Source organism: Diplotaxodon limnothrissa, linkage group LG10 (assembly GCF_057381915.1).
Source record: "Diplotaxodon limnothrissa isolate DT_005_m linkage group LG10, D_limnothrissa_male_GT1.1, whole genome shotgun sequence".
In the NCBI taxonomy this organism is placed as follows: domain Eukaryota; kingdom Metazoa; phylum Chordata; class Actinopteri; order Cichliformes; family Cichlidae; genus Diplotaxodon; species Diplotaxodon limnothrissa.
In genome coordinates this window covers 7,154,240-7,173,817 of record NC_140605.1, presented here as the reverse complement: position 1 = coordinate 7,173,817, position 19,578 = coordinate 7,154,240, and the positions used below count along the sequence as shown (strand labels likewise).

The 19,578-nt window shown below is 38.9% G+C and overlaps 1 protein-coding gene across 2 annotated transcripts in view; it reads right to left on the bottom strand.

The window, feature by feature from the left end:
* cblb (Cbl proto-oncogene B, E3 ubiquitin protein ligase) overlaps nucleotides 1-19,578 on the bottom strand; it is a 171,279-nt gene that overhangs the window by 94,645 nt on the left and 57,056 nt on the right. For both annotated transcript variants that reach the window (XM_085364305.1, XM_085364306.1), the window contains exons 7-9: nucleotides 16,495-16,632; nucleotides 15,916-16,003; nucleotides 14,439-14,570 (exon numbers count right to left, since the gene is read on the bottom strand). In XM_085364305.1, the coding sequence (XP_085220431.1) occupies nucleotides 14,439-14,570; nucleotides 15,916-16,003; nucleotides 16,495-16,632 (358 nt within the window). The remainder of the gene's footprint in view (nucleotides 1-14,438; nucleotides 14,571-15,915; nucleotides 16,004-16,494; nucleotides 16,633-19,578) is intronic.

Genomic DNA, 19,578 nt, shown 5'->3' with positions numbered 1-19,578 from the left:
TTTTTCACACACCAGTAGGCTAAGTGATTTTTAGCCAATTACAAGTTGAATCTGGTAGTTGGGGGTGTTAGCTAAGATACCGTCATTAAGAAACGGCACAACTAATGTGTCTATGTGAGCTAATTTGCGATGTGCACCGCTGGCCCGGCCATTTGTTTTTAATGCACCCTCCCAGATTAATTCACTGCATGTCGTACCCAGGGCTGGACTGGGACAAAAAATTGGCTCAGGCATTTTGACTGGAGACCACCCCACCAGGTATTATAGGAAAAACCATAAAGCCTTTGAATGAAAACAAACGCTGTTATGACAGTGATGTACACTGTCTTGTTGGTATATGTATGATTTCTATACGTTGTACATCAGATAAAAACTTTGGTTGTAAGATTCAGATAATTATTTAATAAAAGCTAGACATTTTAAATGAGAATAAGAAAGAAAAGTATTTCTTTGTGCCCCCCTTTCCCTGTTAATGCCCTACCTGGCCTCCTGGCAAAACTTTGCTAGAGCCGCCCCTGCACAGTTACCAGCTGTCAGCTACTTAGAAAAGGATCCTGGTGTTATTTGTCTCTCAGAAACAGTTCATAACTTTCCTTCAACTTATTCATGTCACCTAAAAGGTAAACCTGTCCATCACCTGTTCAGCTCTGATGATTCATCTTCATGTTTCCCTCTCACTAGATATCCAAACCGATATCATGACCTTCAGCTTTTACAGCTGTGGCTCCAGCAAGCATCAGCTGATACTAGAAATTAATATTAAATACATTCTAACAGCAGCTCATCAAGCTTAAACGCGCTGCTGTTGTTTAGCGCGACATCCGCTGGTTTCATCTTTCTGGCGCAAAGTCAGTGTGCAAATTCCCTGCCGACTCGGCCTCAGGATGTCTAGAGGCAAGAATCAAGCGCACCCAAAGGAGCGCATCAGTGATCATGTGCGCATCACGCAGAGGGAGAGTGAGAGGCGAAAGGCAGCGGCAGAGCATGGCAGTTTTAACGCAGTTTGTGTGATTCTGTGTGCGTTAATGAAACTGTAAGTTATTACTTTTGACAGGTTAACTGGTATGATAAGAGTTATAGTTGTTTGTGCATGTTAAAGCTAAAGTTATGCCCCGGTACACTGATATCACATTAGTAGATTTATTTAATTATGTAATTAATTTGCACTAAGTTAATACCAGTGGCCAGAATCTCCTCCAATGATTACATCCTGCGGTTAAAGGATTTTTCTGTTGTTTATTGTTTAGTTTAACTGTTGTTAGCTTACCACATTCTTGCCTTAGTACTAGCAACTAGGAAGATATGTGCTATTTAGCCAACTTCTGGTCTCACGGCGACCCCCTGTGGACATTGTAAAATATTGCTGTGTCAGAGTAGATGATGTGTTCTGATTGTTTCTTATTTATCTTTGACCCTGCTAATTATAGTATTACCTGTTTCTGTTTCCAGACAACCATGCTTATAGTCACCTATACTGCATCTGCCACAATTATAATTGCATATCTGGCTGTATCACAGTTGGATTTATCATGGCAAGCCCTGCTGTAACCAGTTCTTCTGTGAAGCTTCATTAAAGACGGTGAACTAAACTCCTGGACTGCTGCAGTCTTTCTGCCCGAAGACTTAGGCCAGACTAGTATACCCAGCACTTCCAGTATATATATATTCTACAGTCGGCGATAAACAAAGGAGAGACTTGCGTCACAAATACCGATCAGCTGATCATTGATCAGTTTCATGATTGAATGAGAGAAGAAAAGGCAGCTGACAGCGTAAAGATGCAGAATAACTCCAGCTTTGTGTCTGTTTTCATCCTAGCTGAAGTACGGGACAAACTGTGTTCCTTTTCAGCTCAATACGAAATGCGTGATTTTTTCTCTGAATACGGGACGATTCCGTTTTTTACGGCACGGTTGGCAACTCTACTAACTAACCTTATGAATAAAATAAAGTTCACTATCAGTAATATCATAGCACCCACCCAGCTGTATAGAAAACTCTGTCATGCTAGCTAGTATGCAGTACGAGGTATTGTAACTGACTGTAAAAAGTCAGCACAACGAAAATAAACTACATCTAAACTTGGTTTATATCTGACCCAGATAGACTGCAGGTCATAACTTCTTACCTGAAGTTCAGTTCACCTGACACTCAGTGGCCGCCTCAGGTCTCTCCTCCTCCAGTCTCACCTTTCCCTCATCCACCTGGCCTCTTGTGGCAGCTCCGCCATAGCCACCTTGGTGGTGGCTATGGCGGAGTTCTTTTTACACGTCTGCCAGCATCTGGCCAATCCATCATCTTTCTAAATAATCATCGGCTCATAAAAACGAAAAATCACAATCGATGGCCAGTCCAGCAATGGTCGTGCCATCAGTTGGCACGCGTGCCCAGGGTTGCCGACCCCTGGGCACGGTATCTCATCGGAACCTTTTCCTCTTCACAGAAGGACCAAGCAGGGGGATCCAGTGAGTCCATTACTTTTTGTTTTAGCTATACAGGCACTTGCAATAGCTCTTAGAAGCAATAATAGCATACAAGGTGCGCTGCCACTGCTGGGGTGCAGTAGCTCCATCACCCCACTAGGGGGAGGAAGCGGGTTTGTGTACTCAAGTTTCTCTAGTAAATATTAGTGATGGGATTTCCGGCTCTTTTTAGAGAACCGGCTCTTTCGGCTCGGCTCACTAAAAAGAGCCGGCTCTTCGGCTCTGAACCGGCTCTTCAGGTTGTTTTGTTGCTTTAATTACATTATTATTAACCATAATATAAAATTATGCACAAAAGGAATCACTAATGTAAAAAAAAAGTGGTTTTATTTATATATGTTTATATATAAATATATGTGGTGGACCCTGGAGACAAAGCACGTACAAACTCCAAAACACATTCCTAGAGTTAACTGAACTTCCAAAACAGAGCTACCTAGATCAGTTAAATTACACAATTGAAAGCATATGTGTATGGTTTGTGTATTTATACACAAGCACTCATACATATTCAAATAATAATAATAAAAAAAAGTCGTTGGTACTTGCTGGCTGTGTAGCCACTAGGTAACAAAAGCTAAACACTGCGCCTAGCATTCTGGAGCACTTCTGTTGTGTTTTGTACGTGTTTTGGAGTTTTTACGCGTTTTGGAGTTTTTACATGTTTTGGAGTTTTTACACGTTTTGGAGTTTGTACATGCTTCAGGGTTTGTACGTGCTTCAGAGTTCGTACGTGCTTTGTCTCTAGGGGCCACCGTAAATATACTTTTATTTATTCACTCCACATAAAATGTAATAAATAAATCATATAATACAAAAACCAACTAGTCACAGTTCAACTTTTAGCTATTTAAATTTTCAGCTTTTTCCTTTTAAAAAAATTAAAAATGAAACAACACAAAACACTGCAAACCACAACACAATTAAGTATAAATTAAAATAAGAAAACAAAAACAACATGCACATTCTCTGTCATATGGACCTGCACGAATAAACTTTCTGAATCCTTTATCATCCGCAATCTTTCTAATCCCTGGCTCTCTTTCTCCCTCCCGCTCTGTTCCTGTGCTACTGCGAGTGTAACTACCGCCCCTCCCCCCTCTGCCCAGCGCAAAGCACAAGGCTCGCATGCGGAGTGAAGGAGAAGGGTCTGGCTGCAGCCACTGTGGAGCTCCACAGTAACCGGATACACGTGACCTCCACACTAACCGGAAACACGTGACCTCCACAGTAGCCGGAAGCACGTGACCTCCACACTAGCCGTAAACACGCATGGATACCGTGGAAGTCTTGCAAGTTGATCACAAAGGTTGGTTAAGTCTTTCTTAAATAAATTTGCCGTTAGTGATTTTATAATTCTAGGAATCGTATAGTTTTCTTACAATGATCATGTTGCCACTTATTTTGCGTTACAACCACATTCCTCCTTATTTTAATGTTTTTTCATCGTGCTCCATGGCAGAGAAACACACAAATATGCTTTTTCCTGGGCCTGGTTTAAGTAAGAGAGCTGGATTAACGGCTTCTGTGGGCGAGAAGAAGCAAAAACCACATTTTGCATTGGAGTATGATTTATTGTTGGCGTCAGAGATGCAAAATAACGAATACTTCAATACTGTACTTAAGTAGAATTTTCTGGTATCTTTACTGCTGTACTTTTTTGTGCCTACTGTATACTTCTTTATACTTCTACTTCTCACATTTTAGCACGCGTATCTGTACTTTGTAATCCGTACATTTGTAAATCAGTCCCCCGCACGCGTGCTTTGGACGCAAGATTACTTCAAAATTTTGTACATAAATTATATTTTAGACCCTGTACTTCTTACTTCGACTTGACTAAAAAGTCGAGTCAGTGCTTTCTAAACACAGGTATCTAAACTGTAGTAAGGAACGTGTGTACTTGTGACACCTTTGGTTAGCGTCAACACTGTAAATTTCGTCACAAACAGATTTATATATTTATCAATACTTCTATTCGTTATTCTTTTCTGTACAGCTTTTTTATTGCCCAGATTTTAGTTAGCCCCTGTTCAATTGACTGTTATATGTCAATAGAAACATGTCTCACAAATTAAAGTGTCTTGTAAAATATTTGTGGGGTTTTTTTTTCAAGAATTTTCTTCCCAAATCTATTACATGCCAACTGTAAATTGTTATTTCTGCTAAATCCTTAACTTAAATGTATATATGGTGTTTATCTGTTTCTCTCTCTGTTTTAGATGCACACATCAATCTGGAATTCGGGCTTAAAGTCAGAATTGCAGGAATGCAACACGTGTTGCAGAGGACTCTTTCACTGCCCTCTGTGCCCCACTTTCAGCCCTACTGTCAGGGCAAAGATTGAGGAGCATCTAAGTGTGCATATAAAAAAAATGCTTTGCCTTTCAAAGGTATGTTTGTATTAAATATACTTTATAGTTATAAATATGCACTTTTTTAAGCACTTCTGCAGTATCTTTGTTGACTTAAAAGTTGCTGTTGATATTGTACAGTTCAGTGCATTCATCTGCAACAAAAATAGTGTTTTTATAAAATATATTTTTATTTACTTTTCACCACTTTTCTTGACATAAGTTTTGTGATCCATACCATTTTGCTTTCATTATTGAGGTTGGCTTGGATGTTTTTGTTAACATGTACAATCTGATTGTTAGACAAATTGATTGCATTCTATACAACTACATTTAAATTACATCTGTTTGTTTGTTTGTTTTTTTCTCTTACAGATAAAATGATATGCCGGTGCAGGCTGCCTTGTAGGACAACAGGACACTTTCACTGCCCTGTCTGTAAGATTACAATCATACGGCGTGGGGATATGGCAAGGCATTTATTGTCTTGTCAGCATTCTTCAATGCCAAGTCAGCCACCATTATCAGGACTGCTCCCCGCTGAACTCTCCGAGGAGACCCGTATTCCTCCGGCAGTACTCTTCGAGGAGCCCCGTTTCCCCCCCAAGGTTTTGTCTTCGGTATCTGAACCATTTTCTGAGTCTTTGTTAGAACATTCATTGGCTCTACCCTCTGTGTTCAATAAAACTGCAGCTGATGGAAAGTCCATGAAAATGACATGCCCTCACTGTGGCCTTACTCTTCATAGCTCTGGCAAGCTATTTGCACACTGGAGAGAGGAAGCCAAAGCTGTGCTTGAAGGACAACACGTGCCCATTTTCAGACTGAAAAAGCGCAAGTTCCAGGAAGTCAGTCAAGTCAGTATTCACTTTAACCAGTAGTGTAATTATATGGTTAGTGAAATTTGAATAACTGTTAAAAAACTGTTCTGCAACAGAGAAATAACTATGTTTTCATCCCCATTTGCCTGACACAGGAGCCAGCAGTTGTTGAAGATCTGCGTCCTGCTGTGCAGTGGGTTGTCCAAAATAAGGCACTTTTCTGTGGACATGTAACAATGCCCAAATATCTGTCCTTAAATCAAGGGGACCAGCAGAGGGTCTTAATAGACATGTCAGAGGAAGAAGACACTGGAGCAAGGGACTTGTTCCTCTTTGTTTTTCAGTTTGCAGAGGACATGGAGCTCTTTTTGAAAGCATGTGCCAATGAGCAGGGGCTAAGGGTCAGTGCTATGTTTGACATGTAATGGACAAATGAAGGCACTGGCTGTGTTTGTTTGTTTAATATGTTGTTGTTTTTTTGTTTTGTTTTTTGCGTAGTACAAAATTCCAATTAAACTTATTTCAAAATGTTGTTCACTTTATTCTGTGTCCATACTTATAATAAAGGATTACAGTGTAACAGCATTAAATGTAAATGTAACAGCATTTTTTTAAACTTGTAATTTCAAAATAAAAAGCTTATTGTTGATATTAACAGTAAAGAATTGCAATCAATAATATTTTTATACATTTTAAACATTAACACTCTGGGCTCTATCCTGGCCATCTGTGGACACTTCACTTATTCTTTTTTTTGACTACTGCACTGCAGTGGACCAAAAGAATGACACGGGTTTGATCTTAAGGATCTAATAGTTGTGTGTGTTGTGCATGACATTGCCACACAAATATGTATTTGCAAGATAGAGTAGAATAAATTATGACGCATGAAATATTACATAGGCTGCAGTGAATTTCTGTTGATACAGCCTATTGAGCTTTGAGTTTCCCAGTCAAACTTAGCTTTGAAGCACATGCTAAAAACACTTTTACTCTTGTACATTTCAAAACAAGACACTATAGCCAAAATATTAACAAAATATATATTATTAAAAAATTCAAAGCTGCAGCACATACAGCAACAAACACCGTTAGTAAATGTGTCCTGGAGTTTATGCAGGTGCAGAAAGTGCTGCTGCTGTAAGTAAGCCTAACAGCTTCCAGATCACTTATTTTTCTGAAAAGATGGTAGGAAGGGCATCACTGCTCATTTCTACAGTCTCCCAGATCTTGGAATACAATCCCTTTGTACCATGAAACCACTTCGCAGTACTAGGAGTCCACTAAAACCTATAAAGAGAGTGATCCCGGAAGAAATGGGGCACACACTAGTGACCTCAACAATTGCAAGACAGCCTTTTCCCCGATGCTCAGATACAATTTTGATTTTGATGAAAAGGACTGGTGCTATTTTAAAGAGTCACGTTGGCAAAAGTAGATAAATGTTTTAAGAAATATACATTTTATAGCATTTTGTGAACATACACAAAAAGTGGCCATTTTTGGCAACAAACAAGCTGAGAGAGAGTTTTATATTTTTTGCTCTCCTTGAGCAAAAATAATAGTGCATAATAATCAATGTTGATGTTAATCAATTAGATGTCCCAGACACTACTATTAATAATACAGCAGCCCCTCGTTTATCGCTGGTGTTACGTTCAAAAAATAACCTGCGGTAGGTGAAATCCATGAAGTAGCCAACTTTATTTTTTACAATTATTATAGATGTTAAGACTGTAAAACCCCTCACTACTTGCTTTATACACTTTTCTCAGACAGGCATGAACATTTTCACACTTTTCTCTTTTGTTTAAACACTCTTAGAGTTCAAACCTTCGTAGAAACATAAGTCCAGGATTATGGAATGAAACCTAAAGGTGCATTTGAGGGTGCAAAACGTTTCGTCGGCATTGTTGTGTTTGTTTGGGAGAAAACTTACAAACATACAGTATAGCACTTCAGAGTTACACTGCTAGCGATCGAAGATTTATGTAAATTCGACAAGCTAAACGCATTCTGTACTGTACAGCAGGAGTCCCCAACCTTTTTGCACCACAGACCACTTTAATGTCAGACAATATTTTCAGGGAACGACCTTTAAGGTGTCGCGGATAAATACAACAAAAGAATAAAAAAAAGAAACTGTGGTATTTTGTAAATATAATAATAAACGTGACTTGAGCTGTGTGCCAGCAACAATGACAGTGACATCCTCCTCTCTGCTTCTTAACGCTCTCTGGTCGCTATGGTAACGCGTAAATAGTTCTTTCAAAATAAGACACACAACTACAACCATACATTTCACACTGGAGGATCAACTCTCGCGGAACGGTACCAAAAGACTCACGGACCGGGACCGGTCCGTGGGCCTATTAGGGACCGCTCCTGTACAGGAGACACTGGACTAGATTGATTGACAATGGTCTACAGCAATCAGAACGCACAACACGATGTACTGTAAAAAAAAAAAAAAATCTGCGAAACAGCAAGTGTCACTTTTGGCCACGAACAATTTAGGGGATGGTGAATTTTTTTGAACAAACCCAGAGTGTTAAAAAAAAACCCCACTTAAAACCATTTTTATTTCTCAGCAGCATCAATAGTAACAAAAACGCAATTTAGTTTTCGCTGTTAAAGTCGATTTAACTGAAGTTACGTGTTTCCGGTTACTGTGGAGGTCACGTATTTCCGGTTACTGTGGAGGTCACGTGCTTCCGGTTACTGTGGAGGTCACGTGTTTCCGGTTACTGTGGAGCTCCACAGTGGCTGCAGCCAGGTGCTCTTGGAGTGAAGCGGGAAAATAGTGCGATAGAGCAGCGGTCCCCAACCTTTTTTGCGCCACGGACCGGTTTATGCCCGACAATATTTTCACGGACTGGCCTTTAAGGTGTCGCGGATAAATACAACAAACCGGTACCGGAAAAAAAAATTATTCATAACACACGTGAAAAGACCCAGGAAAACCGAGTAAACGATAAAAACAATAACAAAATAACGCTGAACACCGATAAAAACCCTGAAAACTATACATTTCACACCTGAGCCTCAACTCTCGCGGCCTGGTACCAAATGCATCACGGACTGGTACCGGTCCGAGGCCCGGGGGTTGGGGACCGCTGCGATAGAGCGAGAAAGAAAAAAACCCCCACAGCTCGCAATAAGGAGCCGGCTCGCGCCGTTCACCTCAAAGATCCGGCTCTAAGAGCCATTTCGTTCGCGACCGACACATCACTAGTAAATATAGGAAAAGTTAATGGAGTCTGGCTAAGTTGATACCAGCACACGAAATATTAGCTCGGAAGTTGGCTGTACTGGAGCATGAGAAATATATGCTTGTAAGTACGATTATATTCTGTGTTCATGTTAAGCATGTGATGTAAAATGGTTTGTTGACTCTCATATTTGAAGCCGGCATGTTAGCTGCACTGCCTATGCTAATTGTGTTAGCATGTCAATAGGAAATTCCATTATGTGTTAGCATCAAGCCAGCGGGATTTGGAGTTAACATGTTTTCATTTATTTTTCTTGGTTATATCAGCTGCAATTTAATTTGTTAAGTCTTCAGTCAGTACCTTGTAATGTGAGAAATATATTATGCTCCAAATGTATGTTTCAATATGTTTTTTCTTATGTTTGTAGTTTCACAGTGCCTTCATTAGGGAGACAAATAAACCCTGCAATGAGAACTGGAAGCCTTTGCCTTTCCTTTTGAAGAACTGTTTATCTATCTTCCAAACTGGGCATCAACGTACAGGGAGGGCAGAACACAAGGTACCTCATGTGGTGGCATAACTCACACTGTCTCACTGCATGTGGACGATTTGTTGTTATATGTAACAAATCCAATCACATCTACCCCTGAAATCCTCAGTCTTACAGGAATTTGGAAGCATATCTGGATGCAAACTAAGTTTAGCTAAAAGTGAATACTTCCCCATCAGTAATAATGCAGGAGAATACCCCAATCTGCTATTTAAGTTGTCTACCGAGTCCTTTACATATCTGGGTGTAGAAGTCACCAAATCCTATGACAGTCTGTTTAAAAGTAACCTCACTCCTCTATTGGAACAGTGCAAACAAGATGTTAAAAGATGATCTATTTTACCATTATCTCTCATTGGGAGAGCTAATTCTGTAAAGATGAATATTGTGCCAAAATTTCTGTATTTATTTCAGGTGTTACTAGGGCTGGGCCATATCATACCGTTCACGGTAATACCGGTATAATGTTGGGCAATGACAAGAAAATGAAATATCACGATAGAATATGGCTAAAAAGCGCATGTGCAGTGCATTTGTTTTCATACGCACATGGCGAAAAAGGCACGGCGGCGACGGAGAATGACAAGGGCGAAAGCGGATCGTTGAATGAAACCGATGAACCAGAATTGGTTTGTAAAAATGCTGCAACTTCAGTGGTGTGGAACTGGTTTAGCTTTCCTCCGTCAGATACACAACAAAGCACTACTTTTGGTAGAGCATGCTAGAGGACCGTCATTATTACCGTGTTTTTTGGAAAATACGGCACACTTAAAATCAATCATTTGATTTTTCTGAAAATCGACAGTGCCCCTTATAGTCCCGTGTGCCTTATGTTTGAATTCTGGTTGTGTTTACTGACCTCGAAACGAATCTGTCAAATGTTTTAGTACGACTTTGCTAAGCTACGAACCCGCACCACTTGATGAATTGTCGGAGCATTACGGCTATCGTAGGCAGGAGCCTGGCGGAGTGATACGTACGGTGCTTCAACATAATATTTCCGTTTTGCGTGTGTATAAGCTCTTTTTAAGTTTTGTGGATATTGTACTTGCTTATGCTGAGGATATGTCGGCCAATTTCCACTGGAAATGCCTTTTGGTTAAACTGTCAGCAAGGAATTTGCATTTGTACTGATACATTTTTATATAACTTTAATGCAAAAAACAGTTGCTTGTTTAAGTGAAAATACATTGATGGTTTTTTTTTTGCACTAATAAAATTGTGGAGTTGTAAAGTATTTTGTCTAGTGTCAATTATCGTCAGTTATATCGTTATCGCAAATTTTCAAATCTATATCGTGATAAATATTTTTGGTCATATCGCCCTGCTCTAGGCGTTACCTGTTTACATATCACAATCTTTTTTCATGTCATTTAATCGAATGGTTTCTTCATTTATATGGAATAATAAAACGCCTCATATAAGAAAAGCATTTATGGAAAGACCAAAAAATTTAGGTGGGCTGTTACTGCCAAACCTGCACACATACTATTGGGTGGCAAATCTCAATACCATCTCTCTATGGCTAAAGGACTGGAATGATCAGATCCCTGCGTGGCTACAGATTGAAAGAGTCACAGGCAGGCCGCATTCACTCCCAGCTTTACTCTGTGCACCCCTACCACCTCTAGTTAATAATGTTAAAGATAACATAATTGTTACTCAATCGATAAGCATTGTAAATCAGTTTAAAAAAAACATCTGGGTATTCAGAGTATTTCTATTCACTCTCCAATAATACATAACCATCTTTTTCAACCACCCCTAATGGACAATGGCTTCAAAATTTGGCACGACGGGGGCATTCAGAGTATTGAGGATTTGTATATTAATGATACGTTTGCTAGCTTTGAACAACTATCTAGGAAATGTGGTCTGACTAATAACCATTTTTTGCGATACTTGCAAATCAGAGATTTTATACGTAAAAAGGTTCCTAATTTTCCTACTCTCCCCCCTCCTTCCTGTTTGGATTCTATACTAAGGGTCAATGAGATGAAAAAAGGCACAATATCATTTATTTACTCACATATCATGGACAGCTGTAACCTGTCTATTTCATACATTCGAGAACAGTGGGAGAATGATTTGGGTACCCAGCTGTCTGACGAAGAGTGGCATATGGCTCTTACCAGAGTCCATTTGTCTTCTATATGTTCAAGACACTCCCTAATACAATTTAAAGTGTTACACAGTTAAACTAGCAAAAAATATTTCCGAACATCGTGTGATAGATGCAAACAGACTCCAGCTACTTCCCTTCATATGTTTTGGTCCTGTCCGAAAATTGCTCCTTTCTGGTCATCATTTTTTAAAGTCATCTCTAAAGCCTATGCCTATAACATCTCGCCTTCCCCCTTTGTGGCAATTTTTGGTTGTTTCTCTGGTATCGCGACTTCTGTTCCCCCTGCCCATTTACAGAGGGTCATTGCCTTTTTGTCATTATTAGCGAGACGCCTGATTTTATTTAAATGGAACCTTGAATGTTTTTGTCTGCCCTAGAACAGTCCTGTAAAAACAATTGAGAGGTGCACCGCCCTTTTTTTTGTTTTTTTTTGTCTGTGTGTGTGTGTGAGGGTTTTTTTTGTTTGTTTTTTTCCCTTTTCCTGTCTTGGCATTATCTGTCTTTATGATCTGTGGGGATTGTTGTTTTGTGGTTATCTGTAGAATAATAAGAATGCTATGTATAATAATTGTAAAACTACAAATAAAGTGTTAAAAAAATTTTTTTAAGCTTTTCATTTATGTTTACCCTCTTATAATGGCGTGGATCTCTTAACAGATCGTTTTAATAATCATTGTCTTTCTATTTTAGATAAAGTCGGTCTTGTAAAAACAGTAGCTCCTTTTTCATTCATCGATGATTAAATGACAGTATTTGCTGTTCACGTTCTTGTTAGAATTGCGAGAGCTGCCTATTTTTCAAACCTGGTTTTGAAGACCAGAAGTAACTCCTTACTGTAACTCCTGCTGTACCTGCAGTCCCAAGTTTTTTAAATGAAGATTGGGAAATCTTTCTCTCCAGCTACTCCATATACTGTATGGCTGCAGACCTCCCAAGTACAAGCTGGAGGTCACCGCCTGATAAAACCAGAAGAGCCACATCTGGGAATAGCAGAAACATGATCCAGAGGCCACCAAAGTACACATCTGCACCTAGACATTTTGTCCATAAAAGTTATGAACATAGTCTTGAAGGAGGGTGGGCCTGGTGGAGTCCAACTCTCACTGGGAAATGTGCTCACTTACTACTGGCAATGCGAACCAAGCTTTTCTATGGTTATGCTAGGAACAATCCCATAGTCCCAAGGTAATCCCCACAGGATGCTGTTGGGGTGCTTAATGTAAATTGTTATCTTGTTTAGGAAATATGTTATGGGATAATTAATTATAAATAATGAATAAAACATTTCATCATTTTCCATTTTAAAGATAATTTTTAAATATAACTTTAATTTACTGTATGCAGTGGTCCGCAGTTCACCTTTTGCCGATTTTTTTTGTGCAGCTTTGCATGTCCCCCCCCCCCCCCCCCTTTTTTTTTTTACAGAGCATTGTGTTCTGCGTCCTGATCAGCTGTGGACCATTGTCAATCAATCTCCTCCGTGCTGTTTCTCCTGTTAAGTACAGAATGCGTTCAGCTTGTCAATTTTACATAAATCGTCGATCGCTAGCAGTGTGACTCCGAAGTGCTGCACTGTATGTTTGTAAGTTTTCTCCAGCAAACACAAAAATGTCGATGAAACGTTTTGCACCAAAGGCAACCGTGGGTGCCTTCGGTTTTATTCTATAATACTGGTCTTATTTTTCTACGAAGTTTTGAACTTTTAGAGTGTGTAAACCATAGAGAAAAGTGTGGAAATGTTCGAGCCTGTTGGAGAAAAGTGTATAAAGTGTGTAGTGAGGGGTTTTACAGCTATAAAACATCTATAATAATTGTAAAAAAAAATAAAGTTAGCTACTTCGCGGATTTCACCTATTGTGGGTTATTTTTAGAACGTAACTACCGCGGTAAACGAGGGACCACTGTACATACTGTATATATACAGTACATTAAATGGGAAGGAAAATGATAGGTTTAAACACACACTTTATAGATCTGCCAGTGTTTGGTATTTTATATGAATAGCCTAAAGCATTCTAGAGTTATAATGAAAATGGGAAACCATGGACTCATTTTGTATTAACTTTTCAGCAGTGCATTTTAAAGAAGTTATTGTCCGACTCTTCAAGGCTGTAAGCTTGGCTGTTAGGTGCATTTGTACAAGCCATAATGTGTTTGTAGTGTTGCAAAAAACACTCAAAGGTCCTGTGAATGTTTGCCACATTTTTGGTCTTGTTTTAAGCCCCTCAGAGTAAAATGTGTAGACTGTCACATGTTATTATGTGTTATTAATCTGCCCAGAGATTAATAACATCAGGGTCAGTGCAGAACTCTAGCAAGTCTGAAGAGACATGACTACAACACCATGGTCAGCGAAGGGATACGTATGAAAAAAGGGAGAACAGGACATGCTAATGACTCATATGAGAGTAACATTTACAGACACTGCTCATACAGCTTTCAGCGCACAAACAAGAGGCACAATAAATACACTAGTGTAGGACAGGTTGCTGTGAGAGACACTACATACAAAGACAACAGGAAGCAGAAAACCACAAGGAGAACCACAAGCAGAAAAACTGGAATATATTGTGTGCATAGAGTCTCAGTTTTCACTTCTGTTGATATGTGGAAATTCAATTTGGACATATTCATGTGTACAGGGAAGGAGTAAGGAAGAGAGGGGGGGTTTGTTGGACTGACTGCTGAAGAAAGCTGCTTTGACTGTATTTTTCAGAAGTCTTTTCAAACTTTATGCAGGCTCATTAATGCAGGCTCACAAATAAAACATTATATTACCCAACTGGACAGAACATTTCTCAGTGTGACAATGAACAAATGCATAAACACATGCAATACCACCAATATTTAATAACTTTGAAATGGACTTCTGTGATAAGATTTGTTACGGTACCTGCCAGGCAGTAAAACAGGAAGTACACATGAGGTGACCGCATGGTTCAATCTTGATGTCTTTGTCATTCTCAGCACAGATCTTACAAAGCTGAAAGGTAGAGCCCATTTCACAGTACAGCTCATACTGCTCCTGTTCATGCAGAAAATACTGCTGTTAGTCATCAAATGGCATATAAAAGTCATGAGAAACATATAAACATGCACTATCCGTACAACACACGTTTCCCATCTCGTCTTGTACAATGTGTTTTTCTTCTCTCACTCGTTCAGAGCTATTCCATAACCTTTTATCTTTAAAGTCCCAAATTTTATTTGGGGATCTAACTGAATAAGTGTTCAGTTCAAAAGAAAAAAACATGTTTTCTCATAGTGAATGGTGCTGCACCAAATTCACAGAAACAGACTATTTTTATTGGTTTAATTTTAAAGGCTTCCCCCTGAAAAACCAAGTCTGATTTGTCACCATTACTAAACAAAAATAAGTACAAGAACAGGTATACCTGTGTAAGAACTGCTAGCTACTAAAAACCTACAATTTATCTGTACAGTTTTGAAACCACAGAATAATCAGAATTTCCACCCGAGTCAGCATGTAGCATAAACCAAAATGGTTTTAAGCATTTTCTAGAGAAATTTTCCCAAATTACTTCCATTGTGACCATTTAATAATCTACCAAGAAGAAAATCGCTTTTGTAGCGGAAGCCTTGGTGGAGCTATGTTTTCAGTGATGTTTTCAATGATGCAAGCAAAAACTACCAAGCCAAATTCCATGAAATTGTGCAGTGATGTAAATATTTGAAAAAGAGGATCTCATTGGATGGTGATGTAGAACTGGATAACTTTCTTAAAGTGGCCTTGTCAGATAATACTCTTGCTGGTGCAGGAAAAACAAATAAATAATAAGCAGACTGCTTGCTGGGCAACTGTCATTCACCTTTGAAGTTTCCCAGTATTCCCTAACTGATCTCGTTTGGAATAATTTTCTCAGAAAATTAAAATGTCAAAGTACAGTGAACACTACACCATTACACATGAATGAATAAACAAACCACTAGTAAAAAGTGGTTTAAAAACAACTTTTATGTACTATTTTGAAATTGAAAAAATGTGGTTTCACTTCTAGAAAACTTAAAGTTTTTGTCACACTATATGGAAAATTCAGTTTTGTAATAAATCAGAAGTGAGTATAAAAAGCCATTGATTTGTATTACCTCATTTAATACCACACTTTTACACAGTGATTTTCAACATTTAATAGTTTGGAGAGGCTGTAAGTCATGTCGATTTACTGAATGCTGTGAAACACAAAGTCTACCTGGCGAATCATACTACTCACCGAAATGTCACAATTATTTATGTGCCATTACAAGTGGGAAATTTGCAGAGTATTATAAATTTCTCCACGTATACATGTTTTTTTTCCCAGTAACATAGAAATGCTTACACACACACATAACCACACAGACAAACCCACTTGTGTGACTTTGATGTGATCGTGAGGTGTCGGCTCACATAAACCAGTGAGGTCAGGATTGTAACTGCGACCATCTGGGAATAAGTAGCTGTGAATTTAAAGCAAACAACCAAACAACAAAGAACAGCATTTCATTATATGTTATATTTATAAGAGTTTAACTTGTGCACAATTCAATAATCATGAATTCTGTCTAGTTAAAAACAGTGGGTATAATTATGTAATGAGTAAAGTGAAAAAATGGATTAGTAGTACTGTTTGTATCAGTAATATAACCTGTTTTTTCCACCACTTGAATTAAATATATATGTCTAACTTTTTTGAAGGCTTTTAATATTATCAGGTTTATTGAAACAGACAACATCAGATAAACACTTCTGGGTCAAAAACCCTTTCTTGATCCATATATATAAACCAGAGATTAGCAACAAATCTCTGGTTTGCTGCTAAACATTTAAAGCGAATCAGATGTGACCACTGAAGATACAATTTGTGACTTTCTGTTTGTAGAAAGCGACAAGCTCACCACATACCTGCAGAGAGTGAGTTAGAAAAAGAGATGTGTGACAGGTTACATACAAGCCCTCCTTGTAGCCATCGATTAAAGCCTGGAACAGCGGTTTGTTGTTGGGAATGGTCTGCAGTATGTTTCCATCAGTGGTCACATAGCCAATGGCCCATTGGCCCAAACGTGTACAACTCAGTCTGAAGATGTAACTATTAGAGAAAGAGAAAGATATGCATGACTCACACTAAAAATATCACTGACAAGGAAAAATCTGGTAACAACTGAAAAGAATGCAGTGACTACTGGCGAGTCAGTGACACCTTGGAACGATGGCATTAAGCGCAAATCAGGCTTACAACAGAGTCTGTGTCTTCTGTAAGGTGGCCCCCCAAACAACACAACACACAGGTGTTCACTCTGTTGAGAAGGAGGCCTGGAGTCACCCAAAGTCAACTTGAGTCTGGCAATGATATGGTCCAAATTATAGAAGCAACCATGATAGGAGATATTGGCAGGAAACTTCAAGCCATGGCAACAATAGGTTCAGAGGAAAAAAGATGAAAAATATCAAAGAATGAGAACGGGAAGGTGAAAATCAAAAGACAGTTACATGTAGGCTTGACACTATATAAATGTCATGGTTACAGGTTTTGGACTTTTGAATTATTTATTAATCATTTAAAGCTCCACTGGAATTCTTAGTATGTATGTATTCGTACACACACACACACACGCACGCACGCACGCACACACACACACACCTGTAGTTTATATTAGGGCTGGACGGAACTAGTTTAGCCTGGAAACTAAACTCGATCTTGGACACTGGTTATATTAAACAATTTCTTTCCTCTACTGGCTGTCAAAGAAAAAGAACAACAACAATAACAATGACAAATAAAAATAAACTAAAAAATAAACAACTTATCCCATTATCTAAAATACATTGTTGATGTACCACAAAAAGGTACCCCAGACCTGATCAAAAATATCTTCTCTCCCCTTAACTCTGTGCGTAACTTGCTCATATAATGCCATCTTGGACATTTGTTCAGTCCATTCCCTGAAACAACAGGGGTTAGATGACTTCCAGTGACAGAAGTCATCTAACAGAATCCATGGATGGCAGGCTTTTGAGTGTCCTTGCAAAGAAAGGTGGCTATATTGGTCGCTGATTTGTTTTTGTTTTGTTTTTGAATGTCAGAAATGTATATTTGTGAATGTGGAGATGTTATATTGGTTTCACTGGTAAAAATAAATAATTTAAATGGTATACATTTGTTTTTTGTTAAGTTGCCTAATAATTATGCACAGTAATAGTCACCTGCACACACAGATATCCCCCTAAAATAGCTAAAACTAAAAACAAACTAAAAACTACTTCCAAAAACATTCAGCTTTGATATTAATGAGTTTTTTGGGTTCATTGAGAACATGGTTGTTGTTCAATAATAAAATTATTCCTCAAAAATACAACTTGCCTAATAATTCTGCACTCCCTGTATAAACCAACACGGGATCTTTTCTCTGAGTGAAAAAGACCTCTTAAGGTGTAGGAGCCACAAGACTTCAATCGCCACCCATGATGGCTTCTCCCCATACCGGTACAATGTTATGCAACGATAAAAAATTGAAATATCGCGATAGAATATGGGTAAAACATGCCTGTGTGTAACATATGTGTTAAATACTTGTGAATTTCACCCAAAACGCTTTTTTTTTTGGATTAAATATGTCATTTTTGCATCTCGGTCTCCTACCTGTGTGATCTGAGTCTGTGTGCGTTCGTGTGTGTGTGCGCTGCGTGGTTCAGACCCCAAGCTGCAATGTGAATACAGCCGAACCGCCGCGTTTTTGTTTGTCATTAAGAGACTCATTCGGGATAAGTTTTGTGGAGGGCGGAGTTCGCTAATATACGCTTATAATGAGTTTTAGCCGAGAACGCAGCTGAAATGCTAGCATGCTAAGTTAGCCTGATCGGCTTGAGAGCATACTCGCGGCAGTCTTTTTTTTAACAGCATGCACTCTTTTTTCCTTCATCAGGAGAGGTGTACTGGCAGTCGCGTGACACACACAGAACAGACACATATTTCTGTGTTGCAGGTATGGAGATGTTCTCATGTTTTGGAGATGCAGTCTTTCATTCATTGTTTTTATAAGTACAGTGTTGTATTGCCTGTTAGATGGCGGTTATTAATATAATTATACTGAAGTATAATGTTTGAACTATAAGTACCAGAATATTGGATCTTGGTCAGATATTGTATTTATCTGACTGTTTATTTGTTTTTGAATTATTTTGTTTATTGTTCTTATAAGTTGTTTTTGATGTTTTTTTAATGACATATTATTTATTTTGTGCTTTTTGTTTTTGAGAGCTTAAGTTAATGTTTTAAAACAATTTGTTGTATTTGATTTATTATTGTAGTGTTAATGAAGCTGCAGACACAGCTCCTTTCAGCATGGCCGGAGAAGTGTACTGGCAGTCGCGTGACACACACAGAACAGACTTTTATTTCTGTGTTGCAGATGTGCAGTAAACAGCCAAAGACCCAGTACTGTCTCCTGCCTCTTACTTTCATGCCAGAACACAACGCAAGAACAACAGGCGTAACACTTGAACGGGTTACATTGGTGCCGTGACCCTTTGGATTCATCAAGCATCGACGTCATCTCGATCACCGTGGGGAGCGCTTCGCAATTGCCCTTGTTCCAAGTTGGTTGCTTTTCCTAACTTGTGTGGGACTTTTTGAATGAGCTTGTACATTTAATCTGCTCAATTCTCATCCTGAATAACATTAAGTGTTAGTTACCAATACTGTGTTTGCTTTTGTACAGTTGCACTATTTGGAATCTTGTTTCTTGTGATTGTGCTTTATTCATCTTTATGGAGTCAGCATCTGGTTCAGAGGCAACTGGTGTTCCTGATGGGGAGGTTTCCTCTAATGTTGGTTTGGGGCGAGGGTGGTTTCCTGGGGATGGGGTTCAGACACCTAAAGTTGGTGTGTCATTTGCTCCCAAGTTTTGTTCCACTCGTCTCCAGGTTCCCCCCTGTGACATTCAGACCCCGCAGACAGCTGCCAATGCTGAGTTGAGTACACTCATTTCAAATTTGGCCAATCAGATTGGTCAGTCCATTGCAGCCCAGCTGCAGG